This window comes from Melospiza georgiana, chromosome 2, assembly GCF_028018845.1.
Source record: "Melospiza georgiana isolate bMelGeo1 chromosome 2, bMelGeo1.pri, whole genome shotgun sequence".
Classification (NCBI taxonomy): domain Eukaryota; kingdom Metazoa; phylum Chordata; class Aves; order Passeriformes; family Passerellidae; genus Melospiza; species Melospiza georgiana.
Window position 1 is genome coordinate 73608683 of NC_080431.1, and position 25397 is coordinate 73634079.

A 25397-nucleotide genomic window follows, 5' to 3' on the forward strand; every position below is an offset into this window, starting at 1 on the left:
TTTTTTTAAAAGGCTTTTATTGAAGAGCCATCAGCAAACAGATCATGCAGAATTTGAACAATACACAGAATGGAGGGGAGGGAAGAATCCACACAAGGCACAGCCCCAATTATTTGTCACTTCATAAGATGTAGCCAGCACAAGTGTCCCATTTGCTCTTCAAGAGAATAGCTTCAAAAGCTTCCTGATTTTAAAAAGCTAAGTATTTGTGAGGGATATACACACATACATACACAAAATACACTCATTTTTCTTTGGTAACCATCAGCACAGATAGTGACGTATCTCAGAATTAGGACTCATAGCAAAAGAAGTAGTAAAATCGTGATGCAGATTCTGCATGCTCAGCCAGTTATCAGCAGACTGAGTCTGGGCCCAGCCCTGACCATTCAGTACAGCACAGAATACAAAAATCCACTGATTAATAAGCTGCCGGAAAACTAGGTAGGAAAAAAGTCGTATATTTATTTCTTTTCCAACACTGATTCCAAAGGGTAAGAGCTGGGTAAGGGTTTAATTTCCTTACAAACAGCACAGCCACTTTCCCCAGGCCTTCCCTACATCTCCACCAAACATCACAGTAAGATGTGATTTCTGTTCCCTCATTATCTCCACCAGCAGAGGATGTCTGAAATTCAATCACACTGGAGGCAGCAAGAGTTTCACTCCAACAGCACTCCCATGTAATCCACTGCTGGATACACCAGCAGTTGGAACAATCACTCAGTGCAGTGAGAAGAGCAACAAGCCTAGAACAGAAACCCACTACTGTGCAGTAAAGCACAGCATTTGAGAAGAGCAGAAGAGGAAAGCAAACCAGAGCAGGCAGCTCAATCCATGCACTTTGACTGGAGTTTATCATCTGAGCATGCTCTCCATCCATCTGCTGCCTGCCTCTCTCATGGACACAAGCCACGGTGACCACTGTGCTGCAGGTGAGGAGGGAGATGCTCCAATATCCGTATCACAAGGCCTTGCCCTACTCCCAGCAAAGCCAAGAGAGGGGCAATGGCCACAGATGTTGCAGTAGCTCTTCAGTGGCAGTGCCTGGCCTTTTCAATCCACTCCTTCATGAGGCGGATCTCCATGGCTCGAGCTTGCTGCACAGACTTGGGGTCCAAAGGGTGGCGGCCGCGCAGGTCCAGGTGATGGGCTCCATCCGGGATCACAACTGCCACGAGGGAATCGGTGATGTTCTGGGTCACCCCACCTGCAGACCACGGATCCAGGCCACCATTGCTGGAAGGAAAGACCATTTCATTAGGGGACATGTGCACAGCAGTCAGCAGCAAGGCTGCAGCTCACATCAACATTTCTATTAGTTTTGCACGTGCAGCGACAGAAACAGAGCTCAGCCCTGTCTGAATGTCTTGTGCCCACCCCTCTGCTAAGAAACAACTTTTTGACAGAGGTATGGAGCTATCAGCAGATTAAGCAAGGCTATACTTCTCATTAATTATCTGCTAATTCAGATAATAACGTATAAAAGTTTAAAAACCTGTGAAGAGAAATATGCTGCTACCTGTAATTGTCATTAAAGTCTCAGGTTGCCCTCTACCAAAACATGCCCAAACTCCCAAACCAAAGCACTTTACTTTCCTTCTTCACAGTCTGCCATAAACAAATTACCCACTGGACCCTTTAGAGCTCAATTTTTAGGAAGTTCTACCTTTTGCTGTTTCAGCTGAGGGCCAACCTGCTTTTGCAAAGAAATGCTTGGATGGTTTGTTAGTGCATTGACTTTAATAACAACCCTATGAAAATGAAGATTATATCCCTAAAAAACTGTCTAAACTGACTCTTCCTCTGTAACAGGACAATTTAATAGCATTTACTTCCCCTCCTCCCTCATCCTTGATCAATTTTAACAATTCCTTACACTATACAACTGGCTCCAAAGAATAGTCCATTGAACAGGCCAGTGGCTCAGCTGGGAGAGAGCTTTCCATCTCATTCCTAGCTTTGGACTTGACCCAATAACCCCAACTACATCTCATTTTCCTTTATTGCAATGACCTTCCCACACATGGCCCATCTTTCTGCACAAAGAAAGCAACATCCATATACTTGTGGAACTACACAAACCTAGATCTGTTTCTCACTTTAAACACTGGGCCTGCCCACAAGGAAATGTCAGAGATGGGCTGAGGTATGAGAGGGTAAATTTCTAGAAGAAGCTAAGACATTAAAACATCCTTGACACAGAGATATGCAGTTAGAAAAATACCACAATGGTAGCACCAGAAAATAACAGTAAAATAATGAATGTTTTTAAAAGCCTTTTTAGAAAAAACTAGAAGTAAAAACCTGGAGTCTAAACTAATATTTTACTTGTTTCACCACTGCAAAAAAACCAAAACAACCAAGTATCTTGAGTCTCTGTAGTTCTTTACTTTCAGTGATTCTAAATATGACTTAGGACAAGAGAAACATTTTGTATCTGCAAAACAAAAAGCATTGAGAGCTGCCCAATAAGCCAAAAGCATTGGATTTAAAAGGTCACCTGAATCAGCAGAGCACCTTGGCAACAGGGGAATGAGTTGCTGAGAGACCCATGATGCACATGAACTTGGATCTTTTGGTCCCAGTCATGTGGAAGCTAAGCATGCCACAGGCTTTTCTGTGAGCTTCTGGCTGCATCCTCTGCAGCTCCTTCCAAAGGATGGCACCAGAGGCACTGACGCAGTTTGGGAAGTGAAACTTGAAGGGAGGGGGGGATGGAGGGATCACCACAAAATCATAAATCTCTACAGTTTTTGCAGATTAAGATAATTCCAACTGGAATCAATCATTTATGTGTTAAAACTAAGCAAGCATGTAAGTACTCAGTTGCCCATCTCACAGGGCAGGAATTTCCCAGTATAAACCAAAGAAGAAAAAGAATAAGTCAGACATTTCTTTCTAGCAGTGGCCAGGCAAGCAGGACTTAGAAAAAAATCAGTGCAAAAATCAGCATGCTAGTCCTGTTTTCAATTCATATACTTCCTTGACAGCATCCACAGGGTTCTGCCTATCCCACAGCACACAGTTCCCTTTCCTATTTTCTCTTCAGTCTCCTCAGCCCTCCTGTCCTGCCCAGAAGTTTTACACAATTGTAGCAGCACTGTCTGTGCATCCTTTTTTAACATGACCACCCTCCACAACTGTCATTGTTTCCTGTTAACTTTTTTCTCTAACCTTTTCTCTTCAGCAACACATTGTTCTGTCTTCTCTTCTCTGCCTCCATTCCCTTCTTTAGTGCTAACAATTCTCCCTTCTGCACAGAGCACCAGAATCTCTTAACACAGAGCCTTCTCCTTCTGCCTCTGCCGTACCAGTGCAGGACTGGATATGTGGGTGCCCTGACTCAGAAGCCTACAACTTAGGTGTGATTCACTGAGATTGAAAACACCCATTTTTAGACTGTGCAGACCAAATTTCATACTGTCTGATATAACCTGGGCTGATTCTGACTACACAGTATACCGATGACACTACAACTGCTACAAGCTCTCTGCCACCATGTGTATGAACAATGTTAAAATGTCACTTCCCACCACTGTGCAACACTTCCTCAAGAAGTACACAGCATGTTCCCATAAGAAGAGGGGAAATTGCTGGAAGAGAAAGGGGAAACAGTGTTCTGAAACCACCAATTTCCTCAGGCTAGCTTTAATAAAGGTGTACTGCCTAGAACAGGCAACTACCACCTGCCCACAGCCTACATAACCACTTGCACACTACATTACTCCAGGAAGGTACCAGAATGGCAATGGAATTCCCTGCACTAATCCCACGCAGTACAAACAACAGTGTGACTGTGCAGAGTGATGTACTGCTCACAGAGGGAGAAGCAGCAGCACCAGTTTGAATATCCTGGCCAAATCCCACTGTGTCTGGATAAATCCACCCTACAGTGGTTCTCTTTAGATGGAGTACTTTTCCCTTCCTGCTCTACACTGTTGTGCAAGTTGCCTGTCACTTGAAACACAGTCCTTTTCAGCCCACAGGGAGCCACATCCCCTGGTAAACACTGGGATGTTTTTTGTAAAGCACTCAGCAGTGTTTGAGGATAAAAGGCTCTTATATAAAATGTACAGTGTTGACAATGTATTTGTTTGAAGAGAAACATCCCAGCTTGAGATCCAAAAGCTTTGTGTGTACAGCACTACTTTAACATTCATTTGGTTGCTTTCAGGCTTTTCTCATTTCCAGCTCCTTCAGCTGGCATAAATTCTTAAACACTTATTTAGATTTGTTTGTTTGTCTATCGCTTACAAAGCAGATTTCTACTGTACAGAGCTGTGCAGCCTTGGAAATAAGCAACACTCTGCAGAAACCAACAAATTTTTTTTATTAAAAAGTTTTCCAAAAAAGGGTGGGATTTCTCCCTCCAGAGTAGATATCCTGCTGGGACAGAAACAGCAAGAGGCAAACAAGAGGAAAGCAAAAGGCCTTTGCAGCCAAACAGACCGACACTAACAGCTGTGATCCAGAAAATAATCCCCAATTCAAGTGAGAACTTTCCACTTTTAAAATGCATACCTATCTACCACATCCAAAAGACTAATTCTAACCTTGGTTTGTAAAAGTGGCAAGGTGTTCTATGAAAAGGCCTTGCAAAATTTTAACCAGAGCACAGAGGACTACATATCCAGGAGCTTCCCACAGTGGGCAATGGGTACAGCAACTCATGACTCCTTAGGTCTCAAATGGGTTTGTGGAACACCTCCCACCCACATAAAATGGATAGACAATACTCACCTGGATCACCTCACAGCATAAGTAAAACCACATGAACCTCCCTTCAAAGACAGCAGAGTTTAATCTTAAAAGTCAGGGAAGTGAAGGCTGAATAGAGAGCAAGCCGCATGGACTAGTTTTTTGTGCTAGACTGAAACACTTCTTTCACTTTTTGTCCACATACAAATGTGTTTCAGACAAACTTTTGTTGTATTACCAGTATTCCTTACAAAAATAGAAACATCTCTGTAGCTAGATCTTACACAAGTTTGTTGAAATTTGACTAAATGCCACCAAAAGAAAAAGCTGTTGGCAGTAACAGAAAAACTCCCAATGTTACTTCCCTCTCCTTTCTGTATGAAAGGGAAAAAGGAATGCAATGCCAGCCCCTTCACAAGGCTATCACTCAGAGCAGTAATTGTGGTGACCAAGGTTCTGTGTTACAGTCAGAACTCATTTAGACTTTCCTTTCGTGTGTAAAGCAACAGAGCTTTGGGTTCATAAACGTAGGAATTCACCAGCATGGGAAACCTGGAATTTGGCCACAAGGTAAGAAGGAATCCACATGGAAAGAAGATGTTTGGCAGAATCCCAGCTCAGATGCTTGTTTTAGAGTCACACAGGCAGTAACAGAACAGTTGGCTTCTCTGGCCACTGCAGACTGACCATTTTACTCTCAACAGCAACACAAAGCATGCCCATCATTTATTCAGCTGCAGTGCTGGAGACAGATCCCTTTGCTATCATGCCTTTGCTATTTAGAGCAGATTCTCTACACTGGAAACACAAACAGGTGGAAGACACTACACCATCAGTCGAAACAAGGCTTACCTGAAGATGATGTTGCTGTGTGAACTGATGTTTTTTCCTCCATACATAGAAAGAATCCAAGAGAGGCGAGGCATCACTCCCCACATCCTGTAACACTCTTCTGAAAGTGCATCAAAGTCCCACTTCTGAGGCTCAAACATGTCATGGACACCATCTGTGCACAAGGGCATCACCATCTCAGTGCAAGTCTGAAAGAAAGGGCAGGTCAATAGAGTATATTCTGAGGACAACATCCAATAGCTGTTACTGCAGTATTTAAAAAGGCAGGCTCAAACAGCATTTGATCAGTAATTACTACCTAACTACTACAGAATCATTTAGGTTGGAAAAGACCTTGTAAGACTGAGCTCAACCATAAATCAAAATGTGCCAAGTCCACCTCTAAACCATGTACCTAAGCGCATAGTATCTTTTAAAAAACTCCAGGATGGTGACTCCACCATTTCCCTATGTAGCCTGTTTCAGTGCTTGACATTTTTCCTAATATTCAATCTACATCTCCCCTGGTACAGCTTGAGTCCATTTCTTCTCTTTCTATTGCTTGTTACTTAAGAGACAGAAACCCACCTCCCTACACTCTCCTCTCACAAAGTTGTAGAGAACATTAAGGTCTTTCTTCAGCATCCTCCTTTTCTCCAGGCTAAACACCCCAGTTCCCTCAGAATTGTGCTCCAGACCCTTCCCCAGCTCCATTTCCCTTCTCTGGACACTGTCCAGCCCCTCAATGTCCTTCTTGCAGTGAGGGGCCCAGAACTGGACACAGGATTGGAGGTGAGGCCTCACCAGTGCTGAGTACAGGGGACAGTCCCTGCCCTGCTCCTGCTGGCCACACCAGTGCTGATCCAGACCAGGATGCCATTGCCCTTCTTGGCACCTGGGCACACCCTGGCTCACATTCAGCTGCTGTCAGCCAGCACCCCCAGGCCCTTTTACCCTGGGCAGCTTTCCAGACACTCTGCCCTCAGCCCCTAGCCCTGCCTGGGGTTGCTGTGACCCAAGTGCAGGACCCACCACCTGGCCTTGTTAGACCTCATACAATGACTGCCCTACACAACTTACAACTGTCTGCTGTACATCATTTTCCAGTCAGTGAACAGCTGAAACTCGGCAAGTAGCTAGATAATGAAGATACAATCTAAACCTCCTGGGAAAGCTGCTTCTCTGCCTTGCCTTCCCCACTATAATCACACTTGGTTTGTGACTATGTTTGTCATCAGTACACATCAATACTTCTGGCACAATATATTGACAGCTAAATGACAATTCTCATCAGGTCTAGATTAAAAAACCACCACTGACTTACAATTTATAAAGATTAGTGAGCATACCTGGTAGTACCAACCCATTTCACCCAGACTCTTCGTTGCAGTCTGTGACACATCTAAGCATGAGGTCTCTCCTGTATAATTGTAATATAAATTTACTGCCTGGAAAACATTCTGCAGCAACAATTTGTCAGAGAGACTGGGATCCTTCAAGAACTTGCAGACTTCCTGCAATGAAGAGATAAGAAGTCAACTCAATCTATAGTAATTAAATATTAATACATGACACCTGGTAGGATATTCGTTTATTTTCCACAATCAGACCACTTCCAGAACGTGTCTATGAAGTCATATACCCTGATTATCACAAAATGCAGTATCATATATGTGTAGTGCATGCTACTATGAGGAACCTGAAACTTTGCATTTCCTGACTAAAACTTTTTTTAAAAAACCCAACAGTTCCACCTTAATGTTTCATTCACCAAATTTTCAATCCATTTTCCATACTTTAAAATTGATTATATTTAACAAATAGTATTTAGTACCTCTGTAATTAAAGACAGCACATACAGATATCTAACATAGAAGCTCCAGGTATCAACTGGGGTTCCCTGCAGTTTGATGTAGGCAGATCACAAGAGAGAACAGATTAAACAACATACATACATACATATATATATATACATATATGCATACATATATATGTATAAAAATACAAATCCAGCCACTCATTAACATTGGAAAAGACCTCCAAGATCATCAAGTCCACATTTCCCTCTCCCTTTCTTGCCCTCAGAGTCCTAACAGAGCTACTGTTTCAGAAAATAAAGTATCTTAACAACTTATATAAACCAAATTTCATACATTAGTATTGTCCAATGGGTAGTGGCCTTTTCTGGGTTAGGTTTATAAGCAGAAATAATTTGCAAGGTGTTTATTCTGCTCTTTGAGACAGCCACAGAGGACAGATTCATTTCCCTCCCTCCTCCATCAGGCAGCTCTACACAAGGGAAAGATTTTATTTTATAATTAACTACTGCCTAAAATACTTACATCTTACCTACCTCACACAGTAACCCAAGTCCTGCAGGGAAATTCAGCCAGAGTCTTAAAAGAATAAGAACACTCCAAAGATAAAGAGAACTGCACAAGCAAAGGCTTGCAAGTGTAAAAAGAGGTTCTGCTTTGAGAAGGGACCCTGCAAGGAGTGTGTTTGTGGAGATCCACATTTTCTCTCACTGGTTTTCCCACATCAAAAAGGACATAGGTTCAAAACTTGTTTGTTGCAAGCTCTGTCAGCTGATTCTGACATAAGAAACTCTAATAGTGTGTGCTTTTAGTGCAGCATTTCTGCTACTCAAGAACAGCTCTGCAGGACAGCTGAGGTTTCTCAGTCATCCCTGGCACTTTTTTTCTCCTGGGCTGTTGATATATATGTTGCCCTGTTACACCTACAAGGGGCAGTTAGGCAACAAACCAAGACATGCACAAGATATTATCTTGGGTGTCTTTTCTCAGCACATTGCTTCTATGGAGCCAAGAAAACAAAGGAAAAGGTGCAAGCTAGGAGAGGAGGAGAGAATTAATTGAACCAAATAGTCAATTCCACAAAATACTGATTCTAAATTACCTGTATAGGCCAAGCTGGCAGAGGCTGCAAGAAGTCAGCTTTATAGGGATAATCCACCATAGCCAAGTTTACCCATGTCTCACTCAGCCAATTTTTCAAGACAGCAGCATCCTGAGGAGTTTTTAAGGGGCTGCACAAATGAAATGTGTTGGAAAGCCACTGCAAACCTGCATCTTTAATAAAAATAAATGAATAAAACAATATTTAGTGTATTGTACTGTTAACACATACATCAGTTGTGCTGCTACTAAAAAAACATTTTCACTTAGCCTAACAAATTTAGTGAAACTATTCCACACACATACAAGCACAGCAGATCAAATTTTAGTCAAAAACCCAATACATACAAAGGTGAAAGTCATAACACACTCCTGATCTTTACTATTCTTTGAAAAAGCACTGGTGAGGTCTTACCTGTTGAGGAAAGGTGGTTAATAGCATTCCAGGAGTTCCGGATGCTCTCTGAGCAGCCCTTGCCACTCTTTTTGAAATCATTGGTCACTATGCTGAAAAATGTGCCACATGGAACCAGATCACCAAACTGCCAGACTGGGGCAGAGGCTGCCAGAGCTCTGCAAAAGGACATAAAAAGATCCTGAGTCCCTGCAAAATGGACTTCCATACCCTCCCAATAGCAACTATCTAGACACCATTTATAATTCAGCTGGGACACTGGGCTCTAGATGAACCAACCATAATGCTGCAAAATTACTCCACAGGTCTGTATGCAAAAGGCTGCTGGAGGATATAAGTCTTGGACACTGGTACAACAATATCAGCAAACAAAAGGTAGGAATTCAGACTTGATTACTTTATTGCTTTTTATTCTCACCTATCAATTAGGTCTTTCTCACTAGGCATTGTGTGAACTCAAATGAAAATATACACTCCAGCTTGTTTCCAAGAGGGTAACTAGGGTATTGAAGAGATTAAAGGCCTGCCTAAAGTCTGGAGACCCTAAAAAGTTAGGTACCAAGTCAGTGTTCACGTGTTGTTTTCACAAATCTGACAAAATACACCATCCAGTACCTGCTGACCAACAGTTGCCTTTGTCAGGCAAACAGTGCCTCTTCCCAAAGTAACTTGAATCCTTCTCCCAGTGCTGAAAAATTCACGCCAGCTTGAATTATGGTACTTCTCCCAGAGCAGTAACATTTATAGCACAGCAGTAACAAATGCCTGCTGTGTTTAAGCAGGAGGAGCACACTCACCCAACCACCACATGGGGATACTTCATCCTAAACCAGGCTGCAAGCATTCCTCCATAAGACCCTCCAATAGCTATGACTGGACTGTGCTTGGCTCCTGCAATGGTTGTCTTTAAGTACTCAACAAGTACTGCAAAGTCTGCCAGAGCCTGTTCTGATGTCAGGTAATTGAGGTGCTTGGAATCCTGAGAGAAAGAAGACAGGTTATGGACAGCACAAGTGATTTCCAGCAACAGCCTTTCTATTCCCCACAGCAGCTACAGCTAAAATCAGGTGTACAGCTGAAATCACAAGTCTAAATCTGTGCCTGAGAACAAATGAAATATTCTTTGCAGGTGTCCCTTGAAGCACTAAAAAGAACCTTCTAGTTTGGTTTTATTTTTTTACCCTAGAATTGATAGCTACAAAAGAGTTATATATCACTCAAGTTAACACTCAATGCCCTGGCAAGAATTAAAATATGCAGAATTATATTTGTAGGAAATACATTTATTAGGAAGACAAAAGATGACACTTACACTGAAAGATTCATTCCCAAAGGGCAAAGATTCTCCATAATATCTATGTTCAGCAAATACCAACATGGCATTAAGTTCTTCAGCCACATCCCACATAAAACCCTGGGCGGAGGAAAACAGACACTAAAAATAATTGACTCAACTTGTTTAAAAGTCTCTAGTTTCAATCTAGTGTATTCCAATTCTTTGATTAGAAAGCTATCACTATCAAAATGCCACTAGAAAGACAGAGTGCAATTTGGTTTTAAGGTATCATTTAAGTAAGGAAACACACAAAACAGGTATCAACCCAGGGCAGCTGATATATACAAAGACAGTATGTATAGTTCAATGCTGCAAAATATTAAATATCCTTGTTTTGTGACTACACATAGGAAATTTAACAGAACTCCTATGACACAAGCTTAACACACAGGAAATAAAACAGGCTACAGGAGAAAGCCATGCATTTGACCTAGGACTACATTACAGAAAACACAAAATTTGTTTGGCAATAACCAGTAATCTGGAGCACTGCAATACACTTATTTTCAACTAATAAAAAAGTACAACTTGTCATTACTTGTTGATAAGAGTTTGTTACCACCAGCTATGAGAAGAAGCAGACAGAGATCATCAGCTGGCAGCACAAAGCCTGCAAGCAGTCCTTGGTGGCTTTGAGCTCAGCACATGCCACCTCCTATCATGTTACTTGACTTTGTATGAAATGTCTGAAAAATACCCACACACTCCATTCTGCATTTGTATCAGTCAGGAAAGTAAAAACTTCCACAGGTACTGTAGAGAACAAGAATTATCTGGCTCTGATTTCTAGTTTCTTCACATTTTTCTTAATACAGAAACAAAAATCCAAACACGAAAACCTTCCATTTTACTTGGGGACTCTAAAGTACTAGGATCAGTTTCATTTGGTCCAAAATTCTGAATTAGCTCAGGGCAACTATGGTGTTTCCTCTGGAAATTTTCTTCACTGCCCCAGGAATTTAACAGAAGTGTATCCCCTTATTTGTTTGGGCTTCAAACAGACCCTGAACCCCCTTAAACTTTTTCTATGCTTTTGTTCAGCTCCTCTTCCTCCTATAACAACCACAGCAATCATGACAAACTTATCCTTCAATGACCTCCTGTGACTGTCTTCTTGCTCCCCCTCCCTTTTTCAGGATGCCATGGCTGGCAGGCAGGACTGCAATCCCACTGTTTCCCACCTACCGTGTTGTTGCAGAACCACTCGATGTCTCCTTCATTGCCTGTATAAAACAGAATTGGTCCATTGTCCTTCTTCCAGTGCTGATCTGCTACCAGGTACCTCTGCTGGAATGTGCCATTTTCATCAAATCCAAAGTGATCAATCTGTAGGAACAAGCATCAGCAACATGGTCAGAAAGCTAGAACTGATCCTGGAGCCCACTGGGAGTGCTGACAGTTACTTAACAGGTTAAAAAAAATGTCATTAAATTAATTTATATTCCTAATTCATCAAATTATTTCTGCTTTGTGAAAAAAAAATAGTCAAATTACAGGTGCTTATACTGAAGGAAAAATGCTATCTTCAGGCATTAAGAAAAAAAATCCATGCCCCTTTTATAGCATCCTACTTAACAGATATTCTAAATATATTTAGGAATTTGGACAAATCTGCTGAGAGGTCACAAAGTACCTCATGCAATAAAACTGTATCAACAAGTAAAAAGAGTCATCACAGGATGTTTTGAGTCTCAGGAAAACCTTACTAGCATAGTTACTAAGAAAAACCCAGCAAACTAAACAAAAAAGAACTGAAACTAAAACCAACAAAAATCCCACCTCTTCTTTCTCTCCTCTTTCTGGCATAAGAATTAAATTTAAACAGATTCTTGTTAGAAAGCGAGTTTTTATTGTTTACCACTGCTCTACAAATATTACCAGCCTATATTCATCATAGCCCTTAACCCAAACCCCACAGTGTTAGATTTATTCTCTCATTAGAAATTCAATTCCTAAAATCATTTTTTTCCAGCTTTTACTCACACTGCTTTGTATTTACTATCCACCTCGACTCTTTCCCTAGAATTCATCCACACTGGAAAGTGGTGCTTTTACAAGTAAATTGCTTTTGCAAGTCACTCCCTGCATAGGCATAATCTTATTCTGGAATACCCATACACGCTTTTACTATGAAATTTAAAAAAAATAAATCAAACCAAACCACAGAGTTACTACAGAAGACCTATCTTACTTAACTACCATGTATTCACAGTTCTTCACTATTTTTATTCATCAGCTGAAGATGACCTGTAGCTTCCCAATTTTGACTTCTATCAGTGCATCAATCCACCTTTTCCTGTCATAGTTCCTGCTGGTGGTAACAGCCTGACATCTGCTGGCTTGAGGATCTCTGCTCACCCATCCATCTCCTTCACACCCAAACTGTGCCACACCTCCCAGCTGCTACAGGAAACAAACTTTCACATTCCCTCTTTTGGGGACATCTGCAGGTTAAAGCTGAAGAGCAGCAGACTGCACCCAAACCCAAGCACTTGCTGATATCACAGTGACATACCTGCTAGGTGGATTCCTTTGGGCAGCTCAAAAAAGCCTAATGCTTGAGCTGCAGGATCCAGCTACTCCACACTAGGTACTTATCTTTGCTTTGGGTCAAAGAGAGCACAGGAGCTTATTTCAGATGCACAGTCTGCTGCAAAATGTCTTTTCTGAACTCCCTCAGGGGTTACTCACTCTTGGACTCAGGTGGGAGGGTGTGTGTGCTGCAGCTCACTGCTGCAACAGCAGGAGCACACAGAGGTCTGGGCATGGTGTGGACAGACAAGAGACAAAGCCTTTGCCTTCAGCAAGTAACTCCAGTGACTGCTTCCAGGCCCAAATAAAGCTATTTTATGTACTCTCACAGTTTCCCTCTAGGAGGCCCTTTGCTCCTTACTCTTAAGCACATGGTAATACTATGTCATGTCATGTTTCAGTGCTCTTTCACTGAGCTTCAGTACTGCCAGCACACACTGGGCTTGTTTCACACTGACAACTCACCTGCACAGCTATTAATTTTAGTTTCATCTATTAAGAGTGATTAAATTCAAAAAGGCAGAACAAGGTCAGCAACTGAAAAAGTCTCTGGTCATAAGACCTTGGGACAATTAAAGAGAACAATCTGTTAAGGCACATCTAAAAAGTCACCGTATAGTTTGATAAACTCCAACACCGTTAGAAAGTACAACTAACACATCTTTTGTCCATGTTTGTTTGCAAATGGGAGAAATTCTTTTTCTATTTCAAATTTCTTGTTAGGCTGCTTGCCAGAGATAGGAAAAACAGCCCCATGTGTCCTGCTTGCCTTTTATGGAATCATCTAAATGAAATAAAATTAAATATTTAGATTTAGAACTTGATTCTGCATCCTTCCTGCCTGAAGCCAGAGTGCCAGCTAGAGGACTACACTCCAAAAAGTATTCAACTTTCCTAACTGCAAAAATATATAGCAGTGCAAGCAACCTAATACGCAACAGACAAAAAAGAGTGCAAAGGGAAAACCAAAGCAAACACCAAAAAAACCCCAAGCAAACAAACAAAAAAAACAAAAAAAAAAAACAAAAAAAAACAAAAAAAAAAACACAGAGAGAAAATTTTTGATACCAGGCTGAGCTTATCCAATAGGGTATTGTGCAGAACAGATTCTAAAGCCCATCTTACTCTTCCTATTTCACAGGAGCTAGAAAATTAAGAGAGTGATACTCCAATATGCACATCTTTTCCCAAATTATGGCTAGTTTTCTTTAGAGATGTGATTTACTGGAGTTTTCCTCTGATGTGATCTGCAAATCTACTTCCCCAAAACAAACCACAAAATCACAATGCTCTAGTGAGTCTGTCTTCCAAAACCAAGAGGGAGAAAAACACAGGAGTTTGAGTTCTCTTTTGGTGGTTTTAGTAACCATGTTGATCAAAGAGTCACGATCCTCTGTCTTGACTCTGACACGCTGTACACTCCCTCACTGCCATCAGCCATGCTATTCTTTGCTATTCCTCCCTCAATCTGCAGAAATCTGATACTCCCAAAACAGCTAGACTGCCTCTGCTCCTCACACTCACAGCACATCCAACTGTGGACACATGTAAGATCCCAGGCAGAACACACACAAATCCAGAATTCTCTAGAAGAAAAAAAAAAAATCACAAGTAGCCATTACTTGGCTGAAGAGCAGAAACTCTTTCAATTCTAGATGATGGGGCTTCATCATACCTTGTACTAGCTTGTCATTGCAAGGGTAAGACATACAACATAAGTTTAAAGAAAAGTCCAAACCATAACAAAACCTAATGTTTGTAAGGCAGTCAGAAACGAAAGTGTCACAAATGCTGGTTATTGCCCAGAAATTTAAAGAAATTCTAAATCCAGAACATCAAAACACGGTGTGGAGGTATTCCAAGGAGCATCTTCTCAAAAGAGTAAAAATTGTGTTAAAACTTTTCCAGCCAGAGGGAAGAAGCGCAAGAATCAATACAAGATTGTGAGGTGAGGGGTTTGGACACACAGGAACGCTGCAGGTGAGGAGCAGCAGATGGAGCTGTTGTGCAGCCCAAGGGCGCAGCAGGCGCGGGCAGGGCTGGGCACAGGGGCTGCTGGGTGCCAAACTATTGCTGCATCTCACCATTCTTTATGGAACGGGCATGCAAACGGGTAATAAACCCCAGCGACTGTAGTGATGCCTGCTGTAGTACTCAAATTAACCAGGTATTTTTACAGCTTTTTTTTTTCCTTAAGCAGATGTCATTAAAAAGTTGAACCAGAAAGGTTTTTTCTGCACTCTAACACAAATGAAGTAAGATAAAAGCAATTACTTTCACAACCAGACCACAACAGCAAAAAAGAAAAAAATACCTGTTCAGAACACACTTAAAATACCTTAACTGCTGGTTAAAACAATGGTTATGGTATTCCAGCAGATGTGCTTTTTCCAATTAAAATTTTCATAATTACAACCATGTCCAGGATGTCAGCAGTAAGTACAAGGTCCTGAGCAATCCTAAACAATTTTTAAATTGGCCCTGCTTTGTGCGGGAGGTTTGAAGAGATGATGGCTCAGTTCTAAAGTAAATTGTTTACTTCTAAAAGTAAACAATTCTAGAATTAATGCAAACCAGTTACTCAGCCTAAAATTCTAAGCTTCTGTAAACAGGACTATGTGGCAAGTTTGATAAAAAATAATACCACAATCATCATCAGTGATGCAACAGGAATGTTTTACAGATGAAACTATCATCTACTGACACAAGAACAGTCATTCTGATACTAATAAGAGGAAGGATAAAATTAGAAAAAGCAGCACTGAAACTCATAAGTTATGAATAAGTTTTTAAGAGGAATTCTTGTCAGCTGAGGCAGGCAGGATGGGAGAGTGACCACTTAAATTTTAGTTCCACATACAGAAACCTTTGTGAACACTGCTCAATTAAGAAAGCCTTGTATTTTCCTGCACACCTTTGAGTGCAAAGACTCACAAAGCATTTGGGGAAAATAAAAGCAAACCTACAGCAGGTGGCTTGTGAGGCAAGGCAGCTCTGATGGAAGACTGTGGGTGCTACCCAAGGCAGGGCTGCTGGGAACTGCACTCCCTGAGCTGAGGACAAATGTCAGTGGGCAGCACAAGGCACTGAGCCCATGAGGATGAGGAGAGCACCTGACTGAAGGCTCAAGTCAGCAGCTTTAATCCTTGAGCTCAGAAAAACTTTCTACAGAGAAGTGCAGCTGACCAGCTCAAGGTGAGGCACCTTCCCCAGACTGGTTTACTGAACAAACTCACACTGGGAGGACTGGCCAAACTCCACCTCGGTGCCCTCTGCTTGAACTACACAGCACCTTTCTGTATCTTTATCTTGTAAGTGCACATGTACCATGTGCTTTTGTTAACCTCTCAAAGATTACTTATCTCAAGGTGGTTTTTGCAATGTGCTTTTTTGCTATTTTAAAAGTCCATTTAAAATAAAACAAGCTACTCTGCCACACATCTCCCCTGGGGAGGAGACAAAAAAGGCTCACCAGATGTTAGTTATTGTACAGATGTTAGTCTGCTTAATGTACTTCTGGAAGTACTCAGGAACTCAGGCAATGAGTAGAGTACAAAGACAAAACAGGACATGTGGGCTAAAACCCACTTCCTTCCCAGCAGCACCTTAAGGTCATCAGTGACTACACAGACAGGGCAGCAAAGCCAAGCCTTTACCAGAAAAGACTATAATTCACAGGGCAGTTTTTAACCAAAGGCACCTAATACCATTTGAGGTGGTAAATCAGCACCTGATGGCTTTATGCTTTTGGGTTTCTGGCAAGATTGTGAGCATTTGAAAGCCTTTCTGTGATGCCTTGAATTTCAATCCTCTATGCGATAGCTTTGTTTCCCCAAACTGGATATTCCATGTGAAATCAAGCCAGTTATTTTACTGGTGAGAAGCCAGGGGATTTTAAGTTGTGCCTTACTCTCCACATGTACATGGAGCTGTTTCGAGGGCTCATCCTGTCTGAATTATTTCCTGAGGACAGGAAGATACAGGATAGCCTGAGGATATCCTCCTGTGTGAACAGCAGTGTAGACCTTAGCCTCCATGGGATTTCACTGATGTGTTTCTATTCCTGCTTTTACTCCTGATGGGCTGTGGGGGACTCCAGTTCAGTCAGCTGGCCCTATTAGTTTTGTTTGCTCTTACAACCTTTGTTTCCTCTACTCAAATTTGAAGTTCCTGAGGGCAGGGACTTTCTTGTCATGTCTGTATAAAAAGGAGGAAGGGGTGGGGGGCAGATTTTATTGAGCCTGCCAATAAAATCTGAAGTTTCATCCCACCGGTACCTGCTAAGATTCTCTATTTGTCCCTGCTCTGAGCAGGAAAGGGAGGGGGGAAAAAAGACAAGAAAATCAAGCTTAGCTTTGTTTCATATTTTTCATTTTAAATGCAAGGAATGGGGTGATTCCTAGCTTTCAAGGCTGATAGTTGTGCAAGGAACAGCAGAGATTGAAGATTTGCACCCCTCTGTTGAAATGCATAATCATTTGGTGTTCAGTGGAAGAGCAGGGAGATATAAACTGCACCTTTTTGCATCAGGCTGTGTAACTCGCTAACTGGAAAGTCTTCAATGTAAGTAATACCAGAAATTTAAGAGATAGGATCATAGGTTAGAATAACAGAACTGCTTAGGCTGGAACAACACCTTAAGACTGAGTCCAACCGTTAAACCAGCACTGAGAAGCCCAGCCTAAAACCACATCCGCAAGAACCACATCCACACATCTTTTGAACAGGTCTAGAGATAGCAATTCCACCACTTCCCTGGACATCCTGCTGCAGTGCCTGACAAGCCTTTCAGTGAAGATTTCTACTATCCAATCTAAACCTCCCCTGTTGTAACTCGAGGCCATTTCCTCTCATTCTATTGCGTGTTACTTAAGAGACAGAAACCCACCTCCCTACACTCTCCTCTCACAAGTTGTATAGAGCATTAAGGTCTCTCCTCAGCCTCCCTCTCGCCAGGCTAAACACCCCCAGCTCCCTCAGCTGTGCCTCACCAGTTTTGTGCTCCAGACCCTTCCCCAGCTCCATTTCCCTTCTCTGGACATGCTCCAGCCCCTCAATGCCCTTCTTGCAGTGAGGGGCCCAGAACTGGACACAGGATTGGAGCTGTGGCCTCACCAGTTCCCAGTGCAGGGGACAGTCACTGCCCTGCTCCTGCTGGCCACACCAGTGCTGATCCAGGCCCGGGTGCCATCGGCCTTCTTGGCACCTGGGCACTGCTGGCTCACGTTCAGCTGCTGTCAGCCAGCACCGCCAGATCCTTTTACCCTGGGCAGCTTTCCAGCCATTCTTCCCCCAGCCGGCAGCACTGCCTGGGGTTGTTGTGACCCAAGGGCAGGACTGAGTACTTGGCCTTGCTGAGCCTCATACAACTGGCTTTGGACAATGGATTCAGCCTGTCCAGATCCCTCTGCTGGGCCTTCCTGCCCTCCAGAAGACCAGCAGCTGGATTTAACCCAACTCACCACCACTCTCTGGGCTTAGCTGTCCAGCCAGTTTTCCACCCAGCAAAGAGTATGCTCATCCAAGCCAGGACTGCCTCTGTCATTGTTATTTTCCACAAGATCCATAATTCAGAGGTTTTGCTCACCAGATTTAATTTTAATTGTTAAGCCATCACATTTACCAAACCATATGGATAACAATAGACATGCTTTTTGACTATTTATAGTTTTCGATTTCTATTCAACTATTGAAATAGCCTAGGGCAACTGTTACCAAGATTTCCTTGACTATAATGAGCTTCCAGCCAGCCATGCCCCCAGAGCAAATGCAGGGTTAGGATCAAATCCTTGTAATAGAAAGAATCTATCACTGCAACTGTGTCCATGAGAATGAACTGGCCTTTGATAATTCACACGGGTTAGTGATAAACCTGGCAGTGCTACATTACAGATGGACTTGATGATCTTAAAGGTCTCTTCCAGCCTAAATGTGTTTATAATTCTACACTTCATGTATCTTTCAGAAGCTTCTCTTATGATGCAGAAATCACAGCACCTGCTCTTGATGTTTAAGGAAGTCTGATTTTTAGCACTGATTTATCTCTTCAGTGATTAAAAGACACGAACAAGGAAAACTTCAGACAGGAACTCTACCCCTGCCCTGAGTCACACAGTTTGGACAGGCACTGGAAAAGACCAAAGAAAATTTAAACAGCGACAGGATATGCTGTAGGAAAGCACCAGGGTACTCAGGTCAGCCCTTGTTAGAAACAAACAGTACATGATGAAAGGTTATTTTTATGTCGGAAGCCCAACCAGCTAATGAGAACACAAACAAATTGATTTCAACTTCCCCAAACCATTAATAGGTTTGTGCTGCAACTGAACCTCCAGATTCTGCTTACCATGTAAAAATGAAGTCCATAAACACATTTAGGCTTTAAAATCCTCCAGCAGACAGTGAAGATGCTATTCTCTGTTAAAGCTCCTCCATTTGGAAGGAGAAGTACCACAGGCACTCTCACCATTTCCTGCCCCAGACCTGAGAGCCACAAAGCTCCAGCACAAGGGGGAGAATGGGGTGACCAAGGCAGGAATCTCTTCCTTCAGCTGTCACTCCTTAACCAGTCTCCATCCCCCTGCCACCTGGTTCTTTTCAGAGCAACAAAGAGGCTTCTGCTGCTCAGACTCCACCAGCTACATAACTCTGCAACGAACCACTATGGCAGTAAACACCCCAAATGCGATGCTTCCATTCAAGGGATTATTTTCCTGGGGAAATTCTTCCACAGGACAAGGGATGGGGCAAGGCATGGGGAACAACCAGCTCAGAGCCCTACTTCACAAGGTGTGATTTCTCAAGGCTGAAAAAAGCACAAAGTTGCAATACACCAGCAAGAACAAAGTGACCCTTGTGCAAGGCCTCTCAAACCCCTAACAGGCAAAGGCCACTAATATTTTCCATGTGCCTTCCAGACTGAATTACAAATCCATCACATTCAGAGGATTAACTTCAGAGGAGAGGAAAAAATTGGATGTGAAATGTCAATATGTCACAGATTAAGCAGCATAAAAGCATTCCAGGTTTTTTAAAGAGTGACCTAAAGCTCTGTGTAGGACTAATTGTTTAAGCAAAATAATTTGCAAAGTTTCATCATTTCTGATGAACATGGTTTTCATTTGAAAGACTTCCTCAATAGTTCTTTTTTTGTGTGTGTAAAGACACAGGGGAAAAAGCATTTCAGATCCAAGATAATATTTTTATTTAGTCAAATATTTAAACCAGATCTACCTCTACCACAAAAAGGTCTAGAACTGTCTAATTTGCTAATCATTTTTACAAGGTTTCATCCAGGTTACAACTGTTTTATTTCCCAGGTTTTCACAACTATAAACAAATTTGTTTTATCATTCTCCCAGACGTAGTTCAACCGCTATTATTTGTATTTTCTATTGCTAATCGTAGAAACGAGGATCCATGGAAGTAGAGATGAACAATGACAACAAACAGGAAAACTGTGTTGTCATCTATCCAGATAATCTTCTAATTAGGCAGGGCAGAGACTAAATGACAAGAGCTCAATGCAGGGATGGCAATTTATCAGCACTAAAAGGCTAAGTGTTTTACACGTGCCACTGTGGATCATGCACTCAGTAGCCACCAATTCTGATCAGCACTGAGGTGGGGGGAGAGAAAATTTCACAAAACAAAGCAGGAAAGCAGCAATTACTTCTGCAGCCCTGATGCAATAGCAAAAATACCATGTAGCAACTGCTGCTTGTCAAGCTTGCAACACCAAGGAACAACTGCTTGAAGAGCTGCAAGATGTTGGTAGACAGCATGATGGGGAAACCATTCAGGGAAATATCATCTGTGGCTCCCTGCACCGCCGAGCGTGTCCATACTGGTAATCAGAGGGAAAGGACATCACACAGTATCATGGCTCCACGGTATCCCATGCAGGCAGGCTTTTCAGTGAGCCATCTCCTCTGCAGGAGAGAGACACATCTCAAATTTCCCTCCACAAGCACCTTTTCCAGCTCATCTTCACATATCCACTTTGGCTTCAAGCCTGACACAAGGGTCAACTTGTACATAAGCTCTGTATCTTGGCGGCAGATGTGAAAAATGGAAAAAGCTGTTACATCAATTTAAAGTTAGAAACAACAGCCCACAAGGATCAGAAGTTTTGTTCTTTGCTCACTGTGTGTGTTTAGAGAACAACAACCACGCACAGCACACCTGACAGCAGCACTATAACAGCACCAAATATCAGAATATACTACATGCATGCTAGAGCTGAACAAAAGGACAAGACAAACTAGAAATTTAAAATAAAAAAAATTATCCCATTACACCACAGGCAAAGGGTATCTACTGACTGTGCTTTAAAGAAATGCAATCCCCATTCTTCTTTGTATGTTTAATTCTCTGAATTGACATACCTGGAAAACAAAGAAATTAACCATTTTGTGAATATTAGTAAGATGATCCAGTACAGCCTGGTTTACCCCCACTAAATTTCTTATAAACCTCACAGCTTTAGATATAAAATCCAAATATGACAGGATACATGAAATAAATTAAGCTATTTGTTTTTTGAAAGCTTAAAATTAAATAATCAAGTTTGGCTTGTGGTCTCTCTCTTGGCAAAATGCTACAAATTATCTGCGTGATCTACAACAACTTCTTATGCTGGTCTTGATCTCAAAGTCAGATGAAGAAATAGATACAGAACTCATTAGCATAAAATTTCATTTTGAACTTTTAAGACTCTGCTTCAACTTGTAGAATTTCATGGTACAAGCCAAATTTAATGGAGGCAACAGGAGTTCTCATGCACATCTGGCTTGGGAACGGCTTGCTACTTCAGCCACAAGGCAGTTCTGCTTACTGTTTTGTTCTTTAGACTTTCTTTAATCTAGTCTATCAGAAATATTTTAGTGGCCTATTACAGCTTTGAACGATTAAAGCTAGTGAGATATGCTCATTTTCAGTGAGGCAGTAGTGATCATTGATGTTTTTTGAGTCACTAGTATTAACTGCTCACTTGAAGGAAGAGGCTGCAAGTTGTAAGGAAATTGTTTCCTGATTAATTTGAGAAGCTGATGTCTGCATTGTGACCCCACAGATAAGTAGTGCATAAAAATAAAATTTCACTGACAAGCTTTAACAAGTACTTCCCCGTTTTCCTGTTCACTGAGTAAGAGCTATTGTTCCTGGTTTATAGCTTACAGTTCCCATTTTAAATCATGCTATGAAATCACAGAGAAAGAGCTGCCAAGAACCCCTGTACTACTTGATGAGTAAAACACATATTCCAAGTAATTCACCTCAGAGACAAACATCAACATCACTTCTTCTCTAAACACCGGCATAACTTATAATTGGTACCAAGGGGCTCTGTAAAAAGCACTTTGTTTTTTCCTTCACCAGAAGCCAAAAGTGCTATTGTATTATGGTGCCAGGCATGAAAAACAAACCCATCTTAACTATTCCCGACATCTGTTACTATTCTGAGTCACAATAATATGCTAAATAAGATGCTAACCACAATTAAAAATTATAACCTCAACCCATCTCAGTGTCTTCCTAAGCAAGTTTCAGACCTGTGATAGAAAACTACTTCATTAGGTTTAAAAACCATTTAGATCCATTCTAATGTTCACATTTTCAATCAGGGCTTTTATTTTCTATACCTCAGAATTTCAGTCTGTAATAAAAAATAGGGTGTTAAAAACCCCTAATAAAGCCAGAAAGGATCCAATTGCATTACTTTTTAAACTTCATCACTTTGAAGCTCCAACATATCTTCCTTTTATGTACACACAATATGAAGTGTGCATGCATTTCAGAGCACAAAGACTTCATGTGAATTTATTACAAGATACTGACATAGGTCTGAAACCTAGGAAGTTATGAAATGTAATCGGAATCCTTCTTTTGGAAGGGGTGACACAACTGACATGTATTAGTTCAAAAGACAATCTGATTGAAGGACCAGGCTCAGGAAGTTGCTGAACAAAAATTAATTTGTACTTGTTACATTGGTTCTTAGACAAATTCACGGCAATTCACAAACCGTGATTGAGGTGAGGGTTCCTCAGCACAGAGCCTCACACAGCCATCAATTATCAAACTGAGTGAAGAGACACCAGGTCCACTCTCCTCTCTAAGATGAGTTTATCACTGAGAAGCCTTCAAATATCAGCAATTTTAAGGCATCATGCTCTCAGCAGTGCTGCATATAAAGCACTACAACTCCTCAGGCTGTGGGTTTTGTAACACTGGTATGTCAGTCAAAGACAGACACAAATGTACAAGATAAGGCTCCCCAAAAGCCAGAACTGACTGACTCCAGACCCTCCTCAGTATGCTGTAATGTTATTTCTGCTTGGGTAAAGAGAACTAGATGGATCTTGGATGCCTCACCAAGTCATTCCAATGAATTTGAACTGTGGTCACAGACCCAGCTGCTTACAAAGAAGCCATCCCAGCAGTGGTGATCCTGATACAGCTCTATACATTTTACACATCATTCTCTCTGTAAAGTTCCATTTTGGATGGATTAATTTAACACACAAATCACAACCAACTGCGTAGCAGGCAAACAAATTACCACAGACTTGCCTACAAAGTCACATTATTACTTCAGAAAAGCTATAAAGGAGATAATCATCCCCTAAACACATAAAATTTGTTAAAGATGTGGCTGAATGGCAGTTTCCCCTTCAAGGACCATCGCCTCTTCTAGGTCTGCATGAGGTACCTTTTTACTGGAGTTAAAACTTTGTATTTCACTCATACATAGGAGGAGCAGAGGGCTGAAAGACATCAGTTACTTCTGAAGGGAGAGGGAAAGAAAAAAAAATCACACTTCCAAGACAGAATAATAAAAGTTATTAAATGCATACACAAGTTAGCAAACAAGCTAAGATGCTAGTCACAGTGACACAGGCACTGCTTGATTGATTTCTCAATATTCTAGACTTTAGCCCCATCATCACAGATGTCTGACACTTAAAGTGGTAAACAGGAGGAAGTTTAATGCAATGAGCATTAAGCTTAGCTCTGACCCTGTTATTTCCCCATTTTTATGAAAACAGACTTTATTGTCACTGATTCACAGTAAAAGTTCACATTAGACACTCAAACAATGTTACATGTCTATAGACTGTCATGCCCAGAGGTTCCATAAATTATTCACAGTTACCAAGAACTAACTTTTTAGGCAACAAATCATGTAAGGAATCTATTTACACTTTCAAAGTTTTCTTCTGTAGAAGTATTAAGTATTTGAAGACTCTATTTAAAGGTATGTTTAATATTAATAGGTATAAAAACATTTCCTATGTGACAGCATAGTATTTTGCCATATTATGAAGTATTTTTTTTTATATTGAATGCTTTTAGATAAATTATTTCAACTTGTGATGAAAATCACCAAAGAGAGAAACAAGAATCAAATCAGGAACCTTAGCTAAGAAGAAAGACTTGGCAGGAAGGAACACAAGCAGATAATTCATGTCATAAGAAATATAATGTAAGTAATTAAACTTCAGCAATCCTGAGAGGTGGCAAAGTATCACCCCACCTTATTTACCATGTTAATCACAAACATAATTTTATGTTGCACTACAGAACAATAATGCAATTACAAATTGCCAGACAACAGCACTGAGTGCATGCTTTATCAGGGCTGAATGCCATCAGTTCTACACACTGTGCTACTGACAGTGTGTCCTATGCTCTCTGTGTGATTGGACCTCTCATGCTACCCCTGTATCTTTAAGTGCCATGCAGCAGAATTCAAATCTTTGATGAACAAACCTCTCACACTCTGTTCAACAATATTAGCAAGTCTTTGGACAAGGAAAGCAAGGATTTCCAGGCTGGTGAATGGGCTCCCTCCTTCCTGCAGCAGCCGCTCTCAGCCCACATGGCTGTGCTTGAGGCATGAGAGGAAGAGACAGAAGGGTGAACAAGATGTGGCATCAATATTTACAATAGGTTGTTACTGTGACTCTTCCCTCCCATCTGTCAATACCTATCTATGTCCCAAAATCCACAGGTCTCAACCACATCACAGCTCTGCTGCTTTGCTGGCAGCTGGATGGCAGCTGGGCTGTCAGAGCCAGAGCTGAGGAAACAGCCAGGTGACAGCACGGCCCCGGGAGGAGGTGAGGACACAAGTGTGACAAAGGGTGGCTGAGCTCACAGCACAGAATTAGTATCAGTGATACTATGACAGCAATGTGCAACAGCCAGCGTGCCACAGCAATGAGGGTTAATTACAGCACTGCTGCAGGAGTGGTGTCCTGGCCAGCGCTGGCCACACACTGCCCAAGTATCTGCACTATGCTCACAATACAAGCCCAGGGCTCTTAGAGAAGTTAATGCAGGACACAAACCTCAAATAATTACCTGAGTGGGCATGGCAGAGATGTTGGCAAGACACAGGAATTCTGTGATTTATGCAGAGAGATCCCTGGAACAGGAGCATTCCCAAACCATTAACACTATCTGCAGAAGACTAATCTCAGTGGATGTATTTCTCACTAAAATTATTCCAAATCTATCTTCCACCTCAAATGACAGGGACCTTGACCCTAAAATTATTCCATAGGTATTTAGCATAATCTTACAAAGATTATCTGTTTTCTTTACATGTGTTCTCTCTGTGAGTGTAATCTTCCCATTTTGCTCACTCCACCATAACTTC

The 25397-nt window shown here is 41.6% G+C and overlaps 1 protein-coding gene across 2 annotated transcripts in view; it reads right to left on the minus strand.

The window, feature by feature from the left end:
* PRCP (prolylcarboxypeptidase) overlaps window positions 1–25397 on the minus strand; it is a 27294-nt gene continuing 1897 nt past the window's right edge. The window contains exons 1-9 of one of the 2 annotated variants that reach the window (XM_058018566.1): window positions 20437–20590; window positions 11387–11527; window positions 10178–10279; window positions 9663–9844; window positions 8866–9023; window positions 8452–8624; window positions 6882–7046; window positions 5554–5741; window positions 1–1239 (exon numbers count right to left, since the gene is read on the minus strand). In XM_058018566.1, coding sequence (XP_057874549.1) covers window positions 1035–1239; window positions 5554–5741; window positions 6882–7046; window positions 8452–8624; window positions 8866–9023; window positions 9663–9844; window positions 10178–10279; window positions 11387–11527; window positions 20437–20517 — 1395 coding nt within the window. In that variant the 5' untranslated portion in view covers window positions 20518–20590 and the 3' untranslated portion in view covers window positions 1–1034. Of the gene's footprint in view, window positions 1240–5553; window positions 5742–6881; window positions 7047–8451; window positions 8625–8865; window positions 9024–9662; window positions 9845–10177; window positions 10280–11386; window positions 11528–20436; window positions 20591–25397 lie in introns of those variants that run through there. The other variant, XM_058018565.1, reaches the window with a different exon arrangement.